Below are 25769 nucleotides of genomic sequence, written 5' to 3'. Positions count from 1 at the left end.
TGTATAGAGCTAACATATGGAGTAGCTTCAGTCAGCAGTGCATCCACGGCTGTGGGCTGTAGGTGTTATGATCTTGCCTGGCAGTAAATTGTGTGGCAGTGCTTATAACTTACATCTGAAGATTATTTATAAAGAGTAGAACCAGTTTAATAGCAGCAAGATTGCAGAGGATATCTGCAGAAAATAGGAGGTATTGAACAATTCCAGGGAAGCAAAAGTTGAGTTTCAATTTTGACAAAACTGACAAAGGGTGCAGATATCTGAAGTGTGGGAGAAAGACTGAGGAGTAGATGGAAAAACAAACCTGGGGAGGAGAAGGCACAGGAAAGAGGCCTTGCAAAATAAAGGGAATATATCAAATTCAGGCCAGTAAAATTCTTAAGTTCATCTCTAAGTTGAAATATCAGGGGTCAAAAATCATCTGGCTGTAGATAAGCATGCAGCACTATGTTTGTTGCAAAAAGAACCTGACAGTGCTCCCCTGCCCCCTCAGATCACTGGGTATGTTAAATATAAATAACTTATTTTGCTCCCACTAAAATGCTATTCAGTTTGTGAATCAAATATAGATACAATGCAGTTCTTTAACCACAGCCAGCAGTATGATACTGGGCATTTCCCCATGTTCATAATTGTGTACCATTTCCCATTTTTAATGCTAATTGAATTGGTCTCTTTTACTGGGAAGACAGTAAAGATCTCTTCCTACACAGGTAAAAAGATGTAGAAGTGTTAAGGTTCATAAACCCCTCAGTGCAGTTGTCTGGGTTTAGGTGCAGCAAACTCAGGAGAAAGCTAATGAGTACAATGAGCACTGATTAGAATAAATTCCAGCTGTAAACCAGTAGTCCTCTTTCTGGGAGCAGAAGAAATTGGCTCCCCTATGCTCCTTTTTACTCTCACATGGAAATATAGCATGTGTTTCCTGGAGATTGATTTTCCTTTCAACATTGAGCTGAGCCAGGGAAAATTAAGAAAAATGAAGTAAAAATATTATTGAAAGAAAAGCATTTTTACTGAGAGCCTTGTGTAACTGGTCCCTTATTCAGTGATCCTGACAGCACTGATGGAGATTTAGTGATGCACTGTACAACTGAAATCAGGGTTTGATTGTCTCAGCAAGATAAAATTACTGAATCCCAAGGAAGGTAAACAAGTGTCCAGCACTGATCCATGTTTGCAGGAACATTTCATCCCAGCTGCAGCCAGAAGTGGAAAAATGTGCTTGGAGTGATGCAGAAGTTTGACCTAACTCCCTGCTATCAAATAGGGAGGTGAGACACAAGCAGAGGAAATTATCTGTAGGCTCAATTGGAGCCTTTATTGATAAACTGCCTCTGGATCCAGCAAATCATTACTCCTCTCTTCACTTCAACTCTGAGTAATATTATATACAAATCCAGTATTTTCTCAGATTTCTAATTTTCTCAAGATATCTATGACATTAGAAGGTTACAGTAACTGATGTGAATATTAGCTAAAGTACTAATCCATGCAGTCAGGGACTCAGAAGGCTTTGTGCAGTAGTCTGAATAGCAGAACACGTGGTAAAAATTTGTATCTGTTCCATTTCTAAAAAAAAAAACCAAAAAAAGGGAAGACAGGAGAAGTCAGACCTGTGGCCCTCAGGAACATTGCTGTGTGACATGAAACAACTTAAGATATTCAGGTTATGCTAAAACTAATCAGTGGCTAAAACATTTTGCTAGGAAACTTGAGAGATATTTTGATAGAGGGGAAGAAAACTAGGCTGCTGTGGCTGTTCTAATATTTGAGTTAAAATACAGCTGTGTGTTTCCTTAACAGCAATGTATGTGCTGCTCCATAAAGAGCAGCTCTCAGACTGGTGTTTGAAAACTCAGCTCAGTAATTCTGATGTGTTGGTACAGTGGGAGAAGATACATTTTGTACTTGAAGATGTTGTAATCAGTGCACATTCAATCTGAAATTCATGGGCTGAAAATAATAAATTCTGCCTTTTTATTTCAGTACTTTGCTACCTTAAGAGTAGTGTCTGAGAAGATTGCAAGGGAAGCCAACTAGAATTGTAATAGTTGTGCAGAGATTGCTTTGTAGCTTCAGTTTCTGTAGCATTAAGATCAGCATTGCCTCATCAAAAAATCCAGCTTATTTTGCCTCAGTTCCAGCATACAGAGGTACAGCACTGTCCTCAATCATTGCTCAGGCTGAAATAACTGAAAACCCATTTCCCATGTCCCAGTATATCAGTGCTAGACATGCCTGAGAGAAATTATTTTCTCAATTTCTTAACACCTATGCTCTAAAAAATTTCCAGTCTGCCACCACTTTTTAAAAGAAGTTTTTTACACTGCAGTGCAGCTGCACATTGACAGGCCCCTGATGGGGCAGGAGGGCAGTGCCCAGCTGAGAACCCTCACCCTGGAACTTCCCTGCAGCTGATGGAGCTTCACCCACTGTCCCAGTCTGGGGTTTCTCCTTTGCCCCCAGATCACCCCAGAGGGACATGAGGTGGTTCAAACCCTGGTTTTCTCTGAAGCAGCTGAAGAGAGATTGCCAGAGATGGTTTTCTCTTGTTCCAAGGATTGTTTATTGTTTCATATCTCAGGGTCTGCTCAGCCTGGCATCCAGGGTGGAATCTGCCTGGTGAAGGCAGGGCTTATCTTATATAGTTTGTATTATGTATTACATGTTTACAAAATTTTCCCAATACAATACAATTTTATTAAATGGTCCAGCCCTGACCCCATCCAATCCAAGAGTGCCAACGTGTCACCCAGCATGGATGACATGGAGAAGAAGGAGGAAAAGGTGTCCACCCCCCAAATTCTCCATCTTGGCCACTTGTCCCTTATCATAAACATTTAAAAAACCTATTTATCTATGTTCTAAAAGTCTAATTTATACTTTATTAATTTTGGTGACCTGTTTCCATTCTCTTTGTGCTGACAACTTCCCCAGGGGTTAGAATTCAGCACCTGTGACACCAGGGTCTCACTCAGGGGTCTTTGAGACCCTTGCCAGGGGGGTTTTGAGACGCCCAAGGAGGCCAGGGGTAGCCCTGGGCTCCCACAACCCACCAGCCACCCCTCCCTGCCCTGGCTCCTGCCCTGCCTTTTCATATCAGATCAAGAGATTCAGGTGGCTTCTTGCAATATGTTCTAGAATATTTAGAACACACTGGATTCTCCTGCAGGTGAATAAAATCTTTGAGCATTCACTACTGGAATTTATAGAAGGCTATCACTGCAGAGATACCATTTATGGCAGTTTTAGGGCCTGGATACTAAACGAAGAGTCTTAGATGTGGGTGGAAAAACCTCCATCACATTGGCTAAAAAAAGGGTTCTCATCTCCATATCCTTTAGGAAAATCTGAGTCATGGGTTTCAAACTGTGCTTGTTACAGGCTTTGTGCTTCTGTATCTTCAGTTACACTGTAGTGACTTATGTGCAGGGTCAACTGCACGGTAAATATTTAAGTATTATTTAATTTGCATAACATTTCCACTAGAAGATTGAGGCCATTGCAGATGAGAACATTTCTTTCAATTGGAGGCCCTTAATTTGTTCTGTTCTTGACGAAAAATAATTTTTGCTTAAACCAAATGAGATCCCTGTAGATTTTGTTGCAGTGCCATTCAAAATTATTATAACAGTCCATCTTAACTAAGTTCTGCAGGGATATCTAGAAGGTTCTAGGTTACAGAGATAAGATTTTTTTTTTCCTAAGATCATGATGCCTAATAAATTACTCACTATATAGCTCCTCTAAATCCTCTAGCTCTGTGCTAGTTTTATTGTTCAAGCCTTGGGAAACTGGTTAAATCAAAATGTTCTTGCAGTTGTGTGATGCAGGTGAGGAGCCTGAGCTCACTTCACACCAATGAAGTAACTGCACAGGTCAAGTTTGTCAAAAGGATACAACAATGAAATACAAAGAAACACAAATACTGAAAGTGTATTATTTTCCTCTTCCAAACTATGCAGCAGATCCTGCTTGTCAAGCCTGTCCAGAATTAGCTATTTTCCTTAACTATTTTTCATATAGTTAATATAATTTATGCTTATTTAGAATCCAGTACTTAGACAAAAAAAAAAAAAAAAAAAAAGAAGAAAAGTAATTTAAAATAGCACAACTGTTTAGCAAGAAGAATGAGTGAGATTTTACTGTAAATGTGTCTTTTACCTGGAATATAGATTAGACTTGTAAAACCAGAGGGTTCTGTTGCAGAGGGATCTGGATAGATTGGGGCATTGTGCCATGATTAATTTAACAAGTCTAAATGCCAAGTTCTGTTTTGGGGTGCTGGTTGACACAGTTCAGGACTCAGCAAGGTGCTCTGGCAGCCTGGAGAGCAGAGCACATCCTGGGCTCTGTCAGGCACTGTGGCCAGCTGGTCAGAAGAGAGGATTGTCCCACTGCCTTCAGCACTGATGCAGCCCCAGCTGGGTGATGTGTGCACCCCATAATTAAAGAAAGGTGTGAAGGTCCTTGTATGAGTGCACAGAAAGGCAGCAGAGTGATGAGAGGGCTGGAAGGAGGTGTCCTTTGAGGGGTGGCAAAGGGCTTTGGGAGTGTCTGGTTTATAGAAAGGAGGATGAGGTGACCTCGTTGCCCTCTACAGCATCCTCCAGAGGGAAAGTGGAAAAGCAGGTGCTGAACTTCTCCCCAGGGAAAGTATCCAGGGATAAGATGCTTGGAAATGGTTCAAAGCTGTATCCTGATGAGTTTGTCTGGGCATTAGGAAGCATTTCTTTACCAAGAGCATGGTCAAATGCTGGAACAGGCTTCCAGTGACAGCCAATGCCCAAGCCTGTCAGTGTTTAAAGAGGCATTTGGACCAGGCCCTTAAAGCATGCTGTAACTTGGTCAGCACTGGGTGATTGCTGTAGGTCCCTTCCAACTGAAATAATCCATTCTAAAAGCAATATTTGGTTTAACAATGGGAGATACTTCATGGCATCCAGATAGAAAGGACTAATAAACCAGCAAGTGCTTTTTTAAAAATAAATAACACTTTTAATACCAATGCACTATCTTTTAGTGCACTATGTGACTGCCAAGTTAACAGAATTATTTTCCTTTAGTTTTGGTAAGAGCAGGTCAGATTCTAAGTTGTTTGCTTTCAGTACATGTTAAAGAAATGCCTAAGCTGAAAATTGAAAAGAGGTCCCGTTTACTGCATGGGATCAAAGCATGACCCCTTGCTGGCAAGAAAGAGAAATTGAAAACTAATTTCAAGGTTCAGGATTAATTCTCTGTCAAATTGACAGAAAAGAGCCTGCACTAGAATACATTTAGCATAGATGTAGAACCTTCTTTTTATCTGTTCCTTTCAGAGTGCAGCTTATTACTTTGATTTCATGGTTCCATAGCATAAGCATTTTAAAAGTTAGCTGTCTGAATTTGGTCAAATATCTACAAACACAGGCTTTTTACCAAATGAATCTATCAGTTTGCTTCCTATTAACATCACTGTTCTCTGCTGATGACCTTTTCCTGAATGTGTGTTTTTCCATCTCCCCTGCAGTAATTGCTGGAAATGATTGCCATGTAAGGAGCTGGCTATGGCAAACAGGAAACATCAAAGCATTACAGCCAGCATGCTGGATCACAGAGCCAGAGCTTGCCCCACTTCTTCTCACAACAGGGAGCCTGAAAATGAAGAAAGTGACCTTCCCATTGAAGATTATGCAGAAAAAGAGGCAGAATTAGCAACTGTCAGACCAGGTAGTCCTACCCCTGTGGAACACGAGTGCAATGACCACAGTGGAGATGGTGACTCCAGCTCTGACTATGTAAACAACACTTCTGAGGAGGAGGACTATGATGAAGGCTTGCCAGAAGAAGAGGAGGGGATCACATACTACATCAGATACTGTCCAGAGGATGACAGCTACCTGGAAGGAATGGACTGCAATGGGGAGGAGTATGCTCCCCATGAGGAACACCACGTTGAAACAGATGATTGTCAGGAAGCTGTAGAAGAGTGGGCTGAAGGTAAAATTCAGCACCAAGATGAAAATGAGGTGATGGACAGGCAAGAGTGGCAGGAAGGTCAAGATAATGGCATTCAGATTTTGGAGGATGAAGCATCATCTTTGGAGATCCAAGACCAAGAAGAAAACATACAGTACTGTCAAAGTGAAGGTGACTATCCGGACTATTACCCAGCAGAGGCTAATGGAAATTCACAGGGAATATCACCATACCATTCTAGAAAAGAGGATGCAGAGCTGGAAGAGCAGGAAGAGGACATTGACCAGATTGTAGCAGAAATCAAAATGAGTATGAGCATGAGCAGTATTAACAGTACAACAGAGATGAGTCCAGAGCACTCTGGGACTGAAAACATGGCACATGACTACAAAGAGACTTGTTCAAAGGGAGAAGCTGTTCACAGTGCTAACAGGCACGAGGGGAGGCCAAAATCACTGAATATCCCATCTGCCTCTAAGCACAGTGGAGATGTGCATCGAGGTTTTAAAGCAAAGTCAAGATCCCCAGAGGACAGACAGAAGTGGCCACAGGAGCAGGTATGAGCTGCTTTTTTTCAACCAGACTCTCAGAGGCATCATGCAAGTGTTTTGTTGGCTATTCCAAACAAAATTAGCAATATTTTTATATATATTATTATGTAAATGTATTAGCAAGACTTAAAATTTTACTGTAACTGCATTCACATAATCATATAGTGTTTAGAAAGAGGTGTTAAATGTAGTCAGCACATGTAGAGTTCTAGCCAAGAGGTTTTGCACAGAGACAATCCTAACAAAGGTATGTCAGATGCATGGGGCAAAACCAGTTTCATTACACTATTTTCATTCTGCAGTGACAGTCTGAAGAAACTTAAAACTGGGGTAAGCATTGAAATAGTTTTCCATTAATGACTCCTGTAGCATTGCCTTAATGGTTGATATCTTTCTGTTTTCAATAGAATGCATGTTGAATCTAGATACTGTATATGTTTAAAAAAACGTCCAAGAAGTGACTCAATATTGCTATGGGGTTTTTTTACTAGCTGAACATATCTTGACCTTGACAAGGAAGAAGAAATAGGACCTTTACTTTTACTAAAAATGCTGTTAAGCAGTTTTATCACAAGAATGATGTAGAAGTTAATTTAAACTGTGCATGATCTTTTCTTGTTCTAATTCTGAGTGCTAGAAAAAGAGAGTCTAAAAATGGAGCTCAAGCTTTTGTAAAGGAAAAGAGGTGTGACTTCTTTTTCCCTGAAGTTTCAATTTGAGTGTAGTTACTTCTTAGAGAGACATACCTCATTCCCTAATGTCATCTTAAAGCCTTGACTTTGTATCTCTAAAATTATATGCTGTTGAATATTAGTTGCCTTCTGCAATGAACAGATCTACCTAAAAGAGGTAAAACATAACGTGCTTGGATAACAAACTCGTAAGGATAAATGAATTATTTTGCCTAATCTTTAATTAAAATGCTTTATTAAAATTTGCATGCCTAAGTTTCCTGTTTCAGCTTTATCAACTCTGTAAATAGGATTTTCTATAATTAAGTGCCCCACAGTTAAACATTTTAGTCTAGGCAATTCCATTAAAATACATTAATTCCTCTGAAAAACGGTAAAAGGAATCAAATGCTTAAGTCTATGCTGATGAAACAGGTTGACCTTCATTATAATTGTGAACAAAAAAAAAAGTCTTAGGGGGATATTTTCAGATTTCCCATATCTGCAGCAAGTTTTTAATATTCATTACCACATTCTATTTCCAGAAATATAATTATAACCAAATTGTGCAACTTACTCTATTCAGTGCCCTACTGCCAGCATAAAAGTCCCTTAGTGAATAAGATTGCTGATGTTGAATGGTTTAAACAGCTACTGGGTGTTGGCTGGGAGCACAGAGGCTGAGGTAGCATGTTTTAGACTTAGTGATGGTCTTCTCCCAGCAGCTACTACTGGGAATATTGGTCCTTGCAAGTTCTCAAAGTATTTGCAGAACAAAAGACAAGAGGAGTTCCTGAATAAGAAAGAATGAATTCCTTACTGCTTGCTAAGTAACTGTTGGATTTTCCTCCCCCCTCACTGAATGATTACCCATTCAAAACAATATTTGAAACAGACTTTCATTTCGACAACTTTTTGCTATTTGGGAATTTATTTATCAGCTGAACTGCATTGCACCTTTGTAATTTCTGATAGACTTCTAACAGCTGAGGGTTGTGTAACACCTGGATATTGGTATAACTGCCCAGATGTGAAAAAAACCAAAACCACCTGAGTATTTCTGAACTGCCAGTCTGAGCTTTGTTATTTCCTGTCAATCTTGGACCAATGCCTTCATCTTATTCAATAATGAGGGGAGCACTGCTGTGATAGGTACCCCCAGGCTGGATGAAGCACTGAGATTATACCATCACTTCTAACAGCAGCCACAAACTCCTGTCTGAATGGAGAGAGAGCACTGGACAGCACACAGTGTTTCATTTCTTGGAACAGGGAGCAGGAAATTAGAGATACAGCAGTACAGGTATCCACTCCAGATCAGGCTAAACAAACTGGGTGCCAAGCATTTCATTTGTATGAAAGGCAACAAGGCACAGCTGCTGTGGACACTTCACTAAAGAGAAGAGCACAAGCCTCCAAGGCAAAAAGCTGTGAGCTGGTATTTCTTACAGAAATACAGAGGCTCACAACTGGAGACATGAGGTAATTCTCCCTCTACCCACCCCAGGCCTCCAGGGATGTAAAAGAAAGAGTGAAAAACAGGCTCAAAAACCTTTACTTGAATGTGTGTGTCATGACAAGGCTGGTCTTGTCTTGCTGTGTTCTTCTCACCTATTTCAGGTTTACTGACAAATCAGGCTCATGGTGAGGGCATTAGAATAAGAGTTCAGTAACCCAAGTTAGTTTTTTTTTATTAGCTCCTTTAAAGTCCTTAGTACAAGGTGTTGTTGGATCTTTAGCATTAATACTGGACCTCAAAGAACTAAGATAAAGTTCAGAGGATTTTGTTTTTCTTCTGGGGCATTCAATTATTTTAATATTTACTGTGAAATGTCAAAGGGATGGATGAAATTAGAGTACTGCCTTAATTAACCTGTGTCTCATTTGTGAAACCAAGCCATAACTTTAGGTACAATATTTAAACCAACTACAATAATTCCATTTCTTTCATAGTGAAAGGGAATAAAACCCCAAGGCTATTGGCAGAACATTTGTACTGTTTGCAGAGAAGCTGCTTAAAAGAGCCTTGGTTTTGTCACCTTGCTAAAAGATCTGTTATTATAAGTGTGCATCTCACAGTACAAAATATCATGCTGAAAGGGATGACAGGAGCATATATATTGCATATAGAGTGCTTTTTTTTGCTTCAGTTGTCTTTAAATAAATGCAGATTTGAATGTGTTACATCAAGATATGCTAAGTGTGTAAAACTTGTAAACAATGAGAAACTTTTGTAAACAATGAGAAAGCAGTAAGGTGCATTTGTTGTTTTATGGACAAAGCATGCCATGCTTATCTTTTTCATCCTCCTCTCATGTCTCACAGGTAGAATTGCTGCTTATTATAATATTTTCTTCCCTTTTAAATACCCAGCTATTAATTCTTGGCTCATGATAGGTGCTAATATTCTGTTTGCTAGACATTTGCTAAATAATGAGTGAACAAATGTGATTTAAATGTTCCTGTTGCTAGATTTGCCCCAGAGAACAGTGATTTTTTAAGAAAGACCAAACAATTTACAGAGAAGGAGAAACAAAGTGAACATCTTGTTTGACTTTCCATGTGGACCAGTCTCCTGTCTTAAACCCAAGTCAGTGCTTAGCACAGCTCTTATTCCTTGCAGGTTTTCCACACTTAGGTTATTTAAGAAAGGCATCATATCTGTGAAGTTAAACTGAACTATTTTGGGTATTTTACAACAACTCAAAGCACAGAGCATGGTTGGTATTATGATCCCTAGGGCTGACTGAATCCACTGAGATGGCAGATTTGAGGCAGAGACTGTTTCAATGTCACAGCACCAGGTGATGCTTACAAAAACAGACAACTTTTTCTTTACATGCAGGTACATTTGCAGTTCAGTCAAGTGTGTGGTAATCAGCACTGACAGCTTTAAAAATACTGACATTCTGTTGTACATATTAGAGTTAATGTATTTGCTGTCAGTATTTCCAGTTTAATATATCTTCATTGTGGCCGTGTCATAATCCCTGCTTAAAGTATACTTGATCTAAATCCTGCTACTTTAGGAAATAATGTATGATTATTATACTTGTTTTATTATAAAATCCTCTAGATAATTTTTTACCTCATTAATATATTTCACTGCACATCAAGACAGATTGCTCCCTCTTAGTTTAGCCATGCAATATAATTAGATTTGTCTTGTCTCAAACAGAATAGTGTTTATAAGCAGGGATATACCAAGGATATATCAGATAGTAGTTTCTTTTTTAAAGTCCTGCTTACTATTTGAGTGAATCTTTGCTTTGTGTATGTTGTCTTACCTGAAAATTGTCATTACTCTGCCTGCTTCATCAGTATATTTTGTTCTGCTGACTAAATATTAGTCATAGGGAATTATTTGTCTAGAGGTGAACATAAAGACTTGCTTTGCCTACAGCTACATACTGCATTGGAAGGCCAGAAGCCAAGGAGTTAAATTCCCATTTAACTTTCAGGCTGACCCTTTCAAATAATCCTCAGTGGCTTCCATTTGCACAATTATTGATAAAAGTTTTTGTTTCTGAATCTTTACAATAGCAGTGGTGTTTTGGCCCTCATTTTTATACATTATAGGGAAACTATGAAAAAAGGGGAAATGAAATATCCTAAACCATAAAAATTTGTTCCAGAAATCGCCTTGGTTTTCCAGATTTGTAGCACTGAAAATCTGAGCCATGAAAATGTCACTTAGAGGACATGGGCACTCTCCTGTAGGGTGCTGGCATTGTGTGACTTGGGTCAGGTCTGGAGAAGAAATTCTGCCCCTGAGACTACTGGAACAGGAGAAAATTGAGTGTTCTGTAGTTTAAAATACACACTTTTCTTTGTGAATGATTTTATATTTTCTCTTTCACATTTCTTCTGAAGCCTGAGGTTGTGTTACCAGCATCCTGTAAATCTGCTTGGCCCATGAGGAAGGAGATGCCTTGAGGGCAAACATAGAATCCTACAAACACAGAATCCTACATTCAGTGCCAGAATTCTGTTTTTCAGATCAGAGATGGCCACTAGGGCTGGTTTGATTTTGTACAATACTGAGAATAAAAGCATTTAAAAATTCTGACTTTGCTTTCTGATTTACTTGGACATGATAGCATTTGACTTAATTTCATGTGAAAAGTTTGCATTGACATAAAATAATTTAAATTTAAATCAGTACTGGATGATAATTTAAATGTCCTATTATTTTCATCAAAGTAGATACTTTATTATAATTAAACAGTTAAACATTTTTTATGTGAAACTGATATTTGCTAAATAACAGTAGGAAATTCTAACTGCTGTATCACATTATAATATTTTGGTGCCAGTAATGAATGTTGATTGTACATAAATAATTTCAGTAAGTAATGGGGAACATGATAAATAGAGTTTAATACATTAAAGTTTTGTGAATTTTTATTTAATCTGATCAATATTTTCTGATCATCTTTGCATGATTGACTTCCATGAAATCTTTACTTCGTTCTGAAGCTTTCCAGAAAACCAACAGATTTGAATTGCTTTATTTTTCCTTGCAGCTGTGCAATGGTTTAGAGCAGCCCAGGAAGCAGCAGCGTTCAGACCTCAATGGCCCAGCTGACAATAACAATCCCCCTGAGGTGAGTTCCTGGGGCCAGCAGGGAGAGCAGCTCTCACACTGACAGCCTTCTCCCTCTCACACACACAAACCCAGGCTGCCTTTCTTTTCCTGAGCTGACAGTAAATACCATATCTGCCTACTCTGAAAAGGCTTTGAACTATACCCAGGAATTTTTGCTGCCTCATTCATTTTATGTAACTGTCTATGGCATGTACTTAAGCCTCAAATTTTTCTGGTGACATGCAGAGTAGGAAGCACACTTCAGAAGTTCTCTTTTTGGTTTATTGGAGTGGTATCCAAAAGGAATCATATTCTGCTTCCATTCTTCCCCCACCCCTCCCAATGTCAGTCCTGGCTTAGTCAGCTGTGAAGAGACAGAGTGATAGACCTGCTCTTGTCACTGAAGACTGGAGCAAAAATTACATCTGAGAATGCAGAATGAGTTATGCTTGGGGCTAGACACAATGAAATGAAATTAAGACTTAAAAGCAGAAGAGTATCTCAAAGCCATAACGTATTTAGTCTGTAGCCTGTTATATTAAGTAAGAGGCACATTTCTAAAGCCTTTTCCCATAATGGAGGAATCAGCCTCTTTCCTGGAAATGGGAATGACTGATGAGGATGGAAAAAATAGAGAATTGAAAGACTATGTGTTCATTGTGACTAGGGACAGTGGCCTAATAAGAGCACTGTTATGGCCCCTGCTAAGATTAAGTGTAATTCTATGTACTGAGAAGTCAGGGACAGTTCTTTTCATTCACTGACCCAGGATCTTGCTTTGTAAAACATTGTTAAATATTCCTTATTGGAAATTTGGGACATCACTAATAGACAATGTGATCTAGTAGGCAACTGATTGTATTGGGAATTGCTGGTTTGTATTGTTCCTTTAACATTTGACTTCCTAGGCCATTTTCATGGTCTTACCCCTGCCTCCCTTATTTTTTTTTATTTTTTGTCTGGTGGGACCTTAAAATACTTTGAGACTCCCAAGTACAGAGCACTGTGTAGCAGTTAGGTTGGGTTAATGACTGCAATGTAATGTGTTCAGTGTGCTAAACAGTGCCTCTGTGACAGTGGTCAGCTGTTTAAATGTAATAAAAATTCACTTAATTGTGTGAAAGTTATTTTGTTACAGCTACATTATTTTTATTTCTCAACAGACGAAGAAAGTGTCTTCCTTTCCAAGTTTTGTTGATGGTAAGTTTGACATCATTCATAATTAGAGTAGGATAAAGTGGAAGCAAATACTTTAATTCATATAAAAGATTACAGTTCTAAAAACCAGTCAAACCCAAGAGAACACAGCTGAGAAGTTCAAGTATGGAAGTATTTAACATTTGCACCCTCCTTATGGCAATGGGAACCTAGTGGTGATAAAAAGGAGCAGGTAGAACTCCCAGAAGGATTCAGGTGAAAATGAAGAATGGCTACAAATCTGGGAGGGGTTAAAAAGGGTGTAACAGTGGGCCCCGGCAGGAGATTTATGAATGTGTAAGAGCTCTGTGTTCTTCAGGGCCCATTATTGCACTCTAGGAACCTCAGTTGTCAGCACAAATTAAAAGGTTCTCCTGAACTGACCAAACAATAGTAATCCAACCCTCTGTTCAGGAGAGCAAAGCTTTCAGGTGTTTCTTCAATCTCTTCTGCAGTGCTACTACATATATTCTGTTTGAAGAAAAATAAGTCAATTTATTAACACAAGCAGGTGGGCAGAAATAAAACAGGATTGTACTGAAAAACATTACCATTCTCTGATTCACAGACAGCTGAGGAACTTTTTATAGGGAAAATGCACACAGCTCTTCTTCTTGCAAAGAAAATGACTACACTCTAAAGTGAGAAAAGAGAGTAGGACACTTTCAAGGGTTGGTACCTTAGGTCTGCCATGAACACATATAATAGAAGCCTTAAAAGAATGTGGAAAACTTAATTTCTAATGCCATTCTCAACTCAGGGAAAACTTAATTCAATTTAGAATAATATTAGGATGTCCAACACATTTTTCTTTTATTCCCTGATCTCACCACCTTGACAAGCATTTTCTGTTTCAGTAATTTACTTAAAGAACTAGAATGTAACTGTAAAGTTCAAAGATTGTCCCTTCAGGTTGACATCTGAGGGATATTACATGGAACACTTGGCATGTACTAGCTAACAGGCCTTAAATAGAAGCACATTTAAATGCACTCCCTGAGGGTGGCAGAGACAGGAAAGTAAGATGATGCTTTGTAATAAGCATCTGCTGATTTTATAGTGGACAAGCACAAAGCAAGGCCAGCATGTACAGAACTTTAAAGCCAGCAAGACAATTCCCCCCTCGTGGTGCTGCAGATACAGCTGCACATTTTAATTTTGCTGGGATAAAAGGTTATATCTTTTTCTTTACATACCAGTCAGCTCACTACTCTGCTGGGAAGGGGTCAGGATATCCTTTACATAATACAATACCTTTTTTTAGTTCAATCATTTTGCTTGCTCTGGTTTTTTTCTGTAGTGGCACAATATATGAGGATAAGCTGTCTAGTAGGTTTCTTCTATTGCAGGTATAGGTAGAATTGTCTAATGCAAATAAATAGATGGCTCACTAGGAGCTTATGATAGCTTACATGCTCTCTGAACTCAGAGAAAAACATAGCTTTTATTATTAATTTGTATGTAGAGTCCCAAAAATTACAGGGCCCTTCTGCAGGTAAGAAAATATTCTGCCAGCAAACTCTGCTGTTCCCTGAGCTTTGATAGCAATGCCACAACCACATTCTGGTTATATTCCTATTCAGTTTTAAAACACTTTCAGCATGACTTCATAGCTATATCTATGTTTCTATTGATCCATAATATCTTTCATATGCCAGGTGAACATAAATAATGTCTTTTAAATATCTAAGTGTCCTTTGCTGTTAGAATTGTTTCAGTAGTAGTACCACTACATGCTCACAGGAGTAATTAGTTCTATGTTCAGTGGCTTTTCTGTCCTGTCACCATAAATTTTACTCCCTTATAATGAAGTAAAAAAGTCAGTCAGAAAATGAGAGTTGTAGACAGACATTCTGGAAGGTGATTTAGCCCTGTGTCCATTTACATGTTCCACACATCCCAAAGTCTCAGTGACTTCATGGAGTCTGAGAGCTCAGCAGGAAACTGAGCTACTGTGCTCAGAGTGCAGTTTCTAAATACTGTCTGAATCCTTGGCTTACATGATGTTAGGTAGATGTAAGAAGGCATTCCCAACAGATTAATTAATTCAGTTATGCTAAATTATTGATATTTTTTGGTTGGGCTTTCTTTTTTTCTTATTTTATGAATACAAACATTCATTTAAAAATGTTTGGACCTAGTCTACTCAGTCTAGAAATATCTTTACATTTGTTACATTAGTGGATCAGCAGAAAACAAGTAATCTCTAGTGCTATGACAAGTGCAGAAATTTGCAGTTAGATTTTTCAGAAATAGTTATCTAACGTTTAAGCATAAATACTGATATTCAGCATAAAATTGCAATTTTTGCTCACATCAAACTAACCCTCATGTTTGAAACCTGCTCCTTCTTCCCTTCCTCATCAGTAAGCCTTTCCACACTCTTGCAGTCAAGGGCATGCTCAAGTGCTCTGATGAGCTGGGACCTCAGCCAAGTCTGCATTTTTGCATTATTTAAAGCAGACAGAGATAAGGGAAGAAAACACCCAGGTGACCTAATTTGACCCTGGCAATTTTCAACACCATTCCATCCTTCCAAGAGTTGTCTTGCTTTAGCTGGCAGCTGCTTACATTGCCTTCATGATGGGAAATGTATGTTGGAAATGTTTTCTGACCAACATGTTTTTGGTGGGTTTTTTGGTCTTTTTTTTCTGTATTATGTACTGCTGTAAGCATTTTCTGCACACTGATTTATACATAATGCAGCTGACTTTTTATAATGATTCTGCAAAACATAATTTTTTTAAGCTATGAAGAGACAAGACAATGACATCCAACAAAAAAAGCCCCAGCCTTAAGGAATCCAAATAAATAACATGAGGATTATAAAATTGCTTACCACTCTAGATTATTTACATGTTCAAGAATTTTTTCAAGCAAATTAGTTTAAAACACCATTGCTATCACAAACAGCCAAGGCATGAGAAGTGTTTTTTTAACTTTGTAGCATCCATAGGTTGCACAGACCCCAAAGATATTCCAGGCATTTTGCTCAATGTAATGATTGCATGAGAATTTGCACAGAGAATTGCAGTTTTACTTGTCTTCAGACACAAACGTTTCAAGAAAATTAATTTAAATTACCTACTAAGGGAGTTTACTTAAACTGATTTAAACGTGTGTGTAAGCCTATTTCAGAGTTAAAGCAATCTTGATTCAATTTAGCCTCATTTACTTAGCCTGAAGTGAATGGAAGAAAACAAAATTAAAGCAACTTTAATTTTGAGTGAGAGTGTTGACGCAGGTATCTAATGAAGTTTTGCTACCTTAACATTAAATTCACATCATTAATTAATTTCCCTCTCTACTGCCCTTGAAACAAGATGTCAATATCATGCAACATTAGTATTTTGTTGCATGCTGGAAAGAGTAGAGATGTATGAGATTAAATTTTAGACCTGAAGAGACAAATGAATAACACCATCAGATAAGGCAGCATAAAAAATACACCATCCATCTGCTGAAAAACATCATGGTACAGAGATAAAAGCAAAGAGAACAGGACATGGAGAATCCTGAGACACTGATACAGGAATGGAGTGCTTGTGGAATTTTAATTTTTTGATTTCTTTTAGTGAATTAAGGCTGCAAGAACAAAGATTGTTTTTTTGAGATATTGAAAGACTTGGCCTTCATGAAGAGTTTTAATGACTTCCAAATTACTGGCTTCTCAAGGATTTCTTTGAGGATTTTCATGCTTCTAGTAGAGATTGTCAAGATATTTTTTTATGCTTTCCCAATACTTTGAAAATTTTAAATTCCACAGAATTCTATTCTGAGTTCTAGTGAAGATCTAAAGTATTATTGGATTTGCACAGATGTGAGCTAAATCAAATGTGTTCTGTGGTATAAAATTACCCTTTTGAGCATTAGAACTATGGTGTTTGATAGCAAAGGAAATAACTCCAATTTGTGTGAGCATTGTTAATTAATCTCAGGTCTCTGAAGAATACAGGACTGGTATAAATATATATACCTTAAGTATTGAATTACAAAGACTGTGGCTTTTGGCTGGGGATTGAGATTTCTGGCAGGTGGATTTGAGATCTGCAGGGATGAATAAGTGTTAGCAGCACTGCCTAAAGTGGAAGTCACTCCTTTTAATCATATTTATATTCTGCTGGAACACTTGCTAAATTAGATGGGAATACAAAGGATAGGAAAACTCACTAAAAGATGTATATGTAAACCACTATTTCAGTACATTTAATCAGCATAGCATGCCAAATATTTTTTTTTTCTTTTCCACATAATAATCTTCCACATTGGCTTGATCATAAATAAATTGAGCTCTGAACAGTAATCCTTCTTTTTAAAATTATGATCCCCCTTCAGTGTCATTTTTCTCCTCACTCAAGATTTTTTATAGTTTAAAAAAAATGCATTAGACGGTCATCAAGTAGATCTAGCTCAAAGCACATTTCTTTTATAGAACTGTTGAGGAATAAAAAATGTTCACTATCAAGAGATTCCAGCCAAACTCTGGAATGACTCTACTGTCAATCTAATCAAGTTGGATGTAAAGCTTAACAGCTGAATAAAGAGGATGGCGAGCACAGTCCCAGTATGAGAAAGATTGTTCAAGCCTCAATATCCATCCCTCAACTTCTCATCCCCTGTCAGTTCCAGGACCTTGTGAACCTGAGGACCTCATTGATGGGATCATCTTTGCAGCCAATTACCTGGGCTCCACCCAGCTGCTGTCTGAGCGCAACCCTTCCAAAAACATCCGGATGATGCAGGCGCAGGAGGCAGTGAGCCGTGTCAAGGTAGGGATCCCTACAGGCTGATCCTTTAACAGCTGGGCCCTGAATGCTGCACAGTCTGCAGCCTCAAACCTCTCCTGAGCTGCAGCTAGGTAAGTAGAGAGAAGTATTGTAAATACCATTCGTTGACAGTGCTTGCTATAAAAATGCACACAGCAAAATATAAATTATTCTGGAGTCTATTCAAAATTTGTGTAACAAATTCAAGTGTAAGAAACACATTGCAGATTGCAATTAGAAAACATTCCACTGGGTTATTAATTTGACTGTGGTTTTACTCTTCTGTACTTACTTCCTTTAACTTATCACAAATTTAGAAAATTAATCTCAATATTATTACTTATGACTTTTTTTGGACAAGATATTCATTGCTATTGTTTGGATTCGATGTTATATGCAGTGAACAATTTCTTTGTAAATAATGTATTATACATTGCTTCATATAGCTATGTAAAGAAAATAATTTTTTGGTTAAGAATCTCAGTAGGGAATTTTTATTTTAAAAGTTATTTTACCTCTGCTGTAAGTACCTCATCTGAATAAACACACTGTTAGAGGCAGATTTAAATGCTAGGAGAAAAAGTATGTGCATAGTCAATGAAATATTTAATTTCCAAAATTTGCATGGTTTTGAAGGAAACAGGTTTGGAAAGGCCATTTACAAGAGATTGTCATGGCTGATTCAGCATTTAGAAAGAAATGGAATCCAAGAAAACTCCAGTTCTTTAAACTTTCCAAACCTTTCTGTTTCTATTTAGCATACTGTGATATCTCAAGCTACAGTAATTGTTGATTGCAATTAACTGCCTAAAAACTGGTTTATGTATTAATACCAACCCTAATCTGTGCTCTACACAGTCATGGCAGGAACTTGAGCTGTGTTTTGTTCAACAGTTACATGTAGATGTGTGATGGAGACAAAACCTTTAAGATGTTTAAGATGCATGTGCTCCTATTTTGGCTGCTGTAAATTTGGGAGGATAAATATTGGGAGCAGCTGATAACAGACAAGACTTTGGTACTGATTCTTTTATAATCAATTCTCAACATGCATAATGCCATGAAATCCAGTTATGCTTGAGAACTGCATAAGGTATAAACAAATCTTTCTCTCTTGCACTTCCTTCCCTCACTGCTCCCAGTTTTTTAATTTTCAGCAGTCTGGATTCACAGTCAAAGTTTCCCTGACTTCCCCCACTGTCTTTTCTCTTTCCCTGTGTGTACATCTGTCTGCATTCTTTTTTTTATGCTACTCCTCAGAGGATGCAAAAGGCGGCTAAAATCAAGAAAAAAGCGGTGTGTAAACTGTTTTTCTTGAATGCTAATGTTTACTTACATTTCTGTTGTCCTTGTTTTCCATGGAGTGTCATGTCTTTCATTTCAGATCCTCATAAAGTTGTCATTTTGGTTTCTTCTTTGTTCCACAGTAGAATATTGAATGGAGTAAAATGAACTCATTTTCTTCATTGTTCATTTGCTGGAGTGCCTGTCTGCTGCCCTTCTCCTGTTGAATACCTGTGATTTGTTTACTCCAGATGTACAGCCATTGTTATCTGGGAGATGCTTATTTTGATTTTACTAGCTAAAGCAATATGACATACTTCCTGTGCCTGTGACTTACTGTATATTTATTAAATTATTGTTGACACAAAACCAAAATAAATTCACCACGTAGTAGCTGGAACAATTCATACAGGAAACATTCCACTCAGTTAAAAACAATACTTCAGATAACAAAATACAGTTGACAAAAATATCACCATAAGGATGGAAGCAATACAAATAGTGTCTGCCAATGTGCTTGCTTTGTATTTTGCCATAAGATAATTTGAATAAAATTAATCTAGATTAATTATAGGCATGGCTAAGCCTTTATAATGCCAAAAAAGATTAGCAAGTGCATCATTCTCATCATGAGTCAGTGTCTGACTGGAGACTGGTGCCTGCCTTTAGCCCAGGCTGAGGCAATCTGTGGCCATTCTGCCCAATACCAGCTGCAGTGGTGCCCTGTGGCCAGGCAGCCTGGAGCAATCCATATGTTCCTGCTGGACTAGAGAATGAGGAAAGCTCTTGGACAGTGCTTCAGTGAGAGGTAGCAGCTGCTTTGCCACCTCTTCTCCTCTTTTGTAAAGTGAACAGAGCCAGGAGTCACACTGGAGCAAGTAATCCCTCTTGCTCTGTCACCATGCCCTCTGATGGGTTATGGAAGTGGTTCCCTCTTGAGCAGTGCCCAAAAAAATTTGTGGTCTAAAAGTCCCCTGATGGCCTTCTGTCAGTACTTTGTTTTAGTGGAAAAAACAAAAAGCTTAAAAAAAAAAAGTCCTAAACCCCACCACAGTACTGAGCATCAGTTTTCACTTTTTTTGGTGAGCTCACTGAAGGTAGCAAGGGCTGAACAGCTGATGGGGACTAAGTCACCTTCTCAGTTCTACTTTCTCAAGTCTGGTGCCTCAAGTACTGAAGTGCATCTGTGAGAAAGTGAGGAAAAAACAGCCATACTTTTTTCGCCTGTTTTGGCTATAAATAGGGAATTTTAATACTTGAGCTGTCAATCCCAAAGGCTCCAAATATTCCCTCTTACCCAGAAGATCAGAGTAGGCTTCACTGTCTATGCAATAAATGTACTCTTTGCATGTCTTTAGAAACACCTTTGATTAGCCAGCTCTGTAATGGTTTAAAGTGCAGTTGCCTCACATCACATTATGCTTGAAGCAGTCAGTGAACTTGTCATTGTGAAAATAAAAATCCCCTTATAACAAAGGTCTGTCTTTTAGACCTCAGAGGGAGATTCCCAGGCCTTGACTGAAGTGGATCTGTTCATCTCCACACAGAGAATCAAAGTTCTAAATGCAGACACACAGGTAAGTTGTATTTAAACTCTTGGAGGATAATTTTGAGTTAGGTTGTGCTCTTATACAATTAGTGGGACACTTTATTGAACCTAGACAAATTCAGGTATTCAGAGTATTCAGAAAGAGCTCCTATTGCTCTAACACTTGCCAATATAGTAAGACTGACACCTGTTTTGCTTATTTGATGTATTGGAAGATATCTGCATGCTGCTGTAATTGAGCCACAATTAAATTCAATTAAAAAAAAAGATTCAAAAGCTTTTCAGAATGCCTGTACACCACTCCTCTGGAACAGCTTCAGAGATTTACAGTCTAACAGGGAAGTAATTTGCTGCTTTGACTAAGCCATTCATACCATGCCATTTTTAACATTTAATCTCATTTTTTTTTCTATAAATCACATCTGAGCCACCATCCTCATGCCTAAGGTAAATTACTATTAATCATTCATATAAAAGCAGCATCTGGAGACCACAGCAATGATCAGCCTCAACTTCTAGGAATGCTTCTATATTCAACAAGAGGTGATCTTCATATAAAGGAATTATTCAGGAATTTACAGCTATGGCACAGAAGCAGCACCTGCCATCTCTTTACTTAAATAAGGCTTTAATGTCATATAATATTTTCTAGATTGTATGATTTAGATATATATCTAGAGATAGAAGCAGGCTTATAAGAACTTCAGAATGTAGTTATGTCTGATATATTGCCATTTATGTGGCAATGTAAAAAGGGCAGAGTGAGACTCACAAGCATGTTTGTCTAATGTAGTACTGTTCAGTATTTTCTTAAACAACTTGGAAAATAGAAAGAGAACATGGTACTTGTAACTTGTAACTTGGTGTATCAGATCAGAGTTCAGAAATATGGCTAAATTAACAAATTAGCTGAAACTATAGGAGACACTTGAAGATAAATGTAGCACTTTACATTTAGGGTTTTGGTTTTAATTGTAACTGTTTCTTTAACAATGGAGACTATGAAGCACCTTCTTCTTCCTGAAATTTAGGACAACATTACAATCCTTTAATGGTTTTATTCGGGTTTTATTTTACAGTGTGTCTTTCAGAGAGCTGTAACAAAATTATTTCCATGACTTTTTAGCATTTTTGGTTTGGTAACACTTTTCAGTGCTAGTGAAGTTCCTCACTGGTGTAATTACCATGGTTCAATTTCAGCTGGAGTGGCAGCTGGCAGAGACAATGTGTATTTTCATGGCTCTATCAATTACATCAACCCTATTTCTGCAGCATGCCACGTTTTAATCCATCTGTAGTGTTGTATAGCTCACGTGAGGTAACAGCTGAATGAAAATGTAAAATTCCCATTCAGAAAATGACATGCAGCAAGGTTCAAAATGCTGAGCAGCACCACTAGGAAATGGCACCCCTGCCACTTTCTGGTTGCTTATGCATTTATTTGCTGAGCACATTCAGCCCAGGTTCAGCACCTGTTTAGTAGGGATGAAGTAGGAGCAGCCTTGTGTTTGGCCTTGTTGATAGAAGCAGAATTCTTCCCTGTGCCACAGCTTTGTGGGGTGCCCCAAACCTGCAGAAGCCACAGCAGTTTATTCCTGCTCAGCCAGTGAATAGAAGCTGGGTGTGAAGCAACTAGGAAAAAGAAGAAAGAAAAGTAAAGATGCAGAGCTCAGAAATGTGTGTGTGTGTGCAGAGCCTCTGGTGCATGATCAGCTCCATAAAATCTCCTGACTCATTGGGCTGTCTAATTCACACTCCCACAGGACTACAGAACTTCAGAGCTTGGAGAAATGTTTAGGTTTTTTTCCTTCAGCTGTTCTTTGGGTTTCAGGAGAAATAACAAAGATGGTTTTAAAAGAATCCCATGGAAAAGAAGACCAATCTAGGCAGGAGGAAAGAACAATTGTTTCAGAAAAGCCTGAGAGAGGCTGAATTTCTAAGGACAAATACAAGGACAACAATGATGGGACTAGAAAAGAGATAAGGGAAAGAACAGATAGGCCAATGGGCAAAGATAGAGGGTTTTATGGGAAAGTAATAAAGGAGAGGTGTGAAAAAGAGGCATTGGTAATGGAAAATTGAGTACAATGGAATATGGAGAAAGAAAGGAAAAAGTCAAGTCAGAAGTAAGTCAAAAGTAAACTCATGTTTACAGACACTAGATAGTATTGTTAACAGGAAAAATGTGAGGGGGGGGGGGGAATGATTGCTTTCACCCCTACTAGGGGAAAATAAAAAAGACTCAAATCCTTTGAGTAATCTCTGTGTGATGATATGGGCAGAAAGCCTTTCTTGGCAGGTGAGATGAAACACCTTCATTTTCCCAATGCATTCACTCTTGTGCACACTGCATGTCTGATTACACCCTTACTCTATACTTAGTGCACACTGCTGAAAAGCAATTACCTCTGCAGAGCTCCCAACATCCTGCTGAGAGATGTCCATTATAAAATGTTTCTCCATTCTGACAGAAGTGCTGTAAATCCTCCTGAGCTCCTGCAGCCCTTAGAGACACTCCCCAAACCACCTCTTAAACATCATTACTTTTCATAGGTTAGGGACAAGCATTATTTCAAGCCTGAGAAGAATCATTACAATAATTTTATGGGCAGTGATTATCTTCAGCATGACAAGTGGTTCTAAGAAACAATGATAATTTATAGTTTTGTCTGTCAAAAAATTGTACTGAATTTCATAAAACAATTACTTTTGTTCACTTGAGGAACAATCCTTCTTCCTTAGGTCCTAGAAAATTCTTCAACTAATGCTAAATTAGTGCCAAACTATTTACATAAAGAATGCTGCTTATATAAATTATTAAAATTGCAAATTATATTGTACCAAATATTTCTGCTCCTATTAAGATGGAATTTGGTGGATGCTTTTAGCTGTTCAGGGTGAGGGACAGGAAAGGTCAGGACACATCCTCAACTAGTTCGAATCAACAACTATTATGCTTCTGGTTGTGTCTAGTTTGAGCAATGGATAAAAGCCTGGAAAAACTCTCCAATCTGACCAGTGACCCCAGCCAGAAGCGTTTTTCAGATTTTCATTAAGAACAGTTCAACAACAAAATAATACCAAAATATGTAAATAATTTTCCATAATACTTCCAACAGCACGAAAACAAATGTAGAACAGTAGCATAGCTCCTCATTCTTGCTCTACAGTAGCAGCCATGCTGTGTTTGCTCAGGCAACACTTCCATTGAATCCAATGGCCAGAGCGGCCACTTCTCTCCGACTGCAGAGGGAATATCCGCTCTGGCCCCACGGAAAGGGCAGTCAGGGAGAGGGCAGCTTGCCAGCAGCAGAGCAGCAAGCGTGGAGAAATGCTCTGTGTGTCCTGTGTGCAGGAAACCATGATGGACCACGCTCTGCGCACCATCTCCTACATCGCCGACATCGGGAACATCGTGGTGCTGATGGCGCGGCGCCGCATGCCCCGCTCCGCATCCCAGGACTGCATCGAGACCACCCCCGGCGCCCAGGAGGGCAAGAAGCAGTACAAAATGATCTGCCACGTCTTTGAATCAGAGGATGTGAGTCAAGGCAGTCGGTTGGTTTAAGCGACATAGGTTAATGGAATCGGTTAATTGAACAACGTTAATTTAAATCGGTTAATTTAAGCCACGTGTAGAGGGCTCTGAAGGTAACAAAATTAACCTGTGGGATGTCAAATTGATCGTTCATCCTGGATTGTATCCTTTAGTCCAGTGATTTGACACAAAATGGCACATACGTACCTCCATGTGCTTGGAAGGAGGTGGAACCATTCTGGATGTTTTTTTAACTGAAGCCAAGTTTCTTCTACTGCCTTGGCAGGGCTGCACAAGGCTGCCCTTACCCAGTCCTGGTTCCCCCTGGCTATTGACCTGCAGTTTTATGTACTCTCAAACATGCCACTTGATCCTTTGATGTTTAGGAACACATTCAGCTGTTTATTTTTCAGTTCTCTTTTTTCATCCCTAATAAAAGTTACTAATTAGAATTTTTATATAGAATCATAGAGTTATGTCCATCTCTGCTGTCCATCCTGTTTCACTGTTGTGAAAAGTGCTGATGTGCCATCCCATACCTCTTGATAGAAGATAACCTTGCTTTACTGCTGTTGTATATCCAGGTTTGGGATTGTAGTGAATTAGGTACTTTTTTCTGAAGTGGCAGAGCAAGGGACTTTAACCTAAAACATTTGTGGAAAAGTACAGCAAGCCAGTAAAACAGAAAAGCAAAATTTGTTGTCTGTTTCTAACTTGACAGTACTAAATATTTGTCATCACTGTTGTTATAGGAACAGCTATAGATATAATTTCTAGGTATATATTTAGGCATAATAACAAATTAAAAATAATGGAGTTCTTTGGGTCAGACAGTGATAACTCAGAGGTTGCATATATTTTGAGCTAAGCAAACCATTTTCATTATTTTAAAGCAATTAAGCCTGGGAAGGAGAGATGGCATTCACTAAAGGTTAGAGTGCTGGACTGGGGTTGTTCTGAGACCTAGTTAGCTCAACTCTGTCACAGCTTTCCTTGGGTAACCTTTTCAAGCACCTTAATTACATTATCTCTAAGTTGTGCATAATGCTGAAGACTTCCATAAACATTCACAAGACCTCAGAGATTGAGGTGAAATTAAGATGTGAGAACTGACTTTTACTGGCAGCAATAGAATAGAATGTGAAATCTGGAGATGTTGGTTTAGGGAATGTAGAATGAAGGCAGAAGCAGAGAATGAACTACAGAGAAAGAAGAGGTAATGGAGATCAGAAGCACTCAGTAAGGACTGGTGATGAACTTTAATAATGGAATGATATGAAAATGTCCTGGGTGCTTCTGTACCACCATACTGCCCAGGGCAGTGATCACAGCACCTAGCCTGACCCACTTCAGGAAGTGTTTGGACTTGCTGTCAGGTGCACAGGGTGGAATTTTGGGGATGTCCTGTGCAGAGGCAGGAGTTGTAATTGATGATCCTGATGGGTCCCTTCCAAGTCAGCATAGTATGTCATTCTGTACATTGGTATAGAGCAAAGATTTGAAAATAAATTTTAAAATATGAAGAAACAATTGGTGACTGGTTAAGTTACTTATGTCCTTGATTTTCTGAAGTAATTTTCCAGTCAAGCAGATTGGTGCTTTTGTGTACAGCAGCACAAATTAAATAAGGAAACAACCTTTCAGCATCAAAGAAAACACTTAAC

The 25769-nt window shown here is 38.5% G+C and overlaps 1 protein-coding gene across 10 annotated transcripts in view; it reads left to right on the top strand.

The window, feature by feature from the left end:
* APBA2 (amyloid beta precursor protein binding family A member 2) overlaps positions 1-25769 on the top strand; it is a 71632-nt gene that overhangs the window by 34971 nt on the left and 10892 nt on the right. For 7 of the 10 annotated variants that reach the window (XM_079317734.1, XM_079317730.1, XM_079317736.1 and 4 more), the window contains 7 exons: positions 5513-6518; positions 11710-11790; positions 12935-12971; positions 17592-17737; positions 18995-19030; positions 20509-20595; positions 23923-24108. In XM_079317734.1, coding sequence (XP_079173860.1) covers positions 5550-6518; positions 11710-11790; positions 12935-12971; positions 17592-17737; positions 18995-19030; positions 20509-20595; positions 23923-24108 — 1542 coding nt within the window. In that variant the 5' untranslated portion in view covers positions 5513-5549. Of the gene's footprint in view, positions 1-3053; positions 3176-5512; positions 6519-11709; positions 11791-12934; positions 12972-17591; positions 17738-18994; positions 19031-20508; positions 20596-23922; positions 24109-25769 lie in introns of those variants that run through there. The other 3 variants (XM_079317731.1, XM_079317739.1, XM_079317738.1) reach the window with 2 other exon arrangements.

Source organism: Erithacus rubecula (genome assembly GCF_903797595.1).
Source record: "Erithacus rubecula genome assembly, chromosome: 14".
In the NCBI taxonomy this organism is placed as follows: Eukaryota; Metazoa; Chordata; class Aves; order Passeriformes; family Muscicapidae; genus Erithacus; species Erithacus rubecula.
This window is presented reverse-complemented; position numbering and strand designations above follow the sequence as displayed.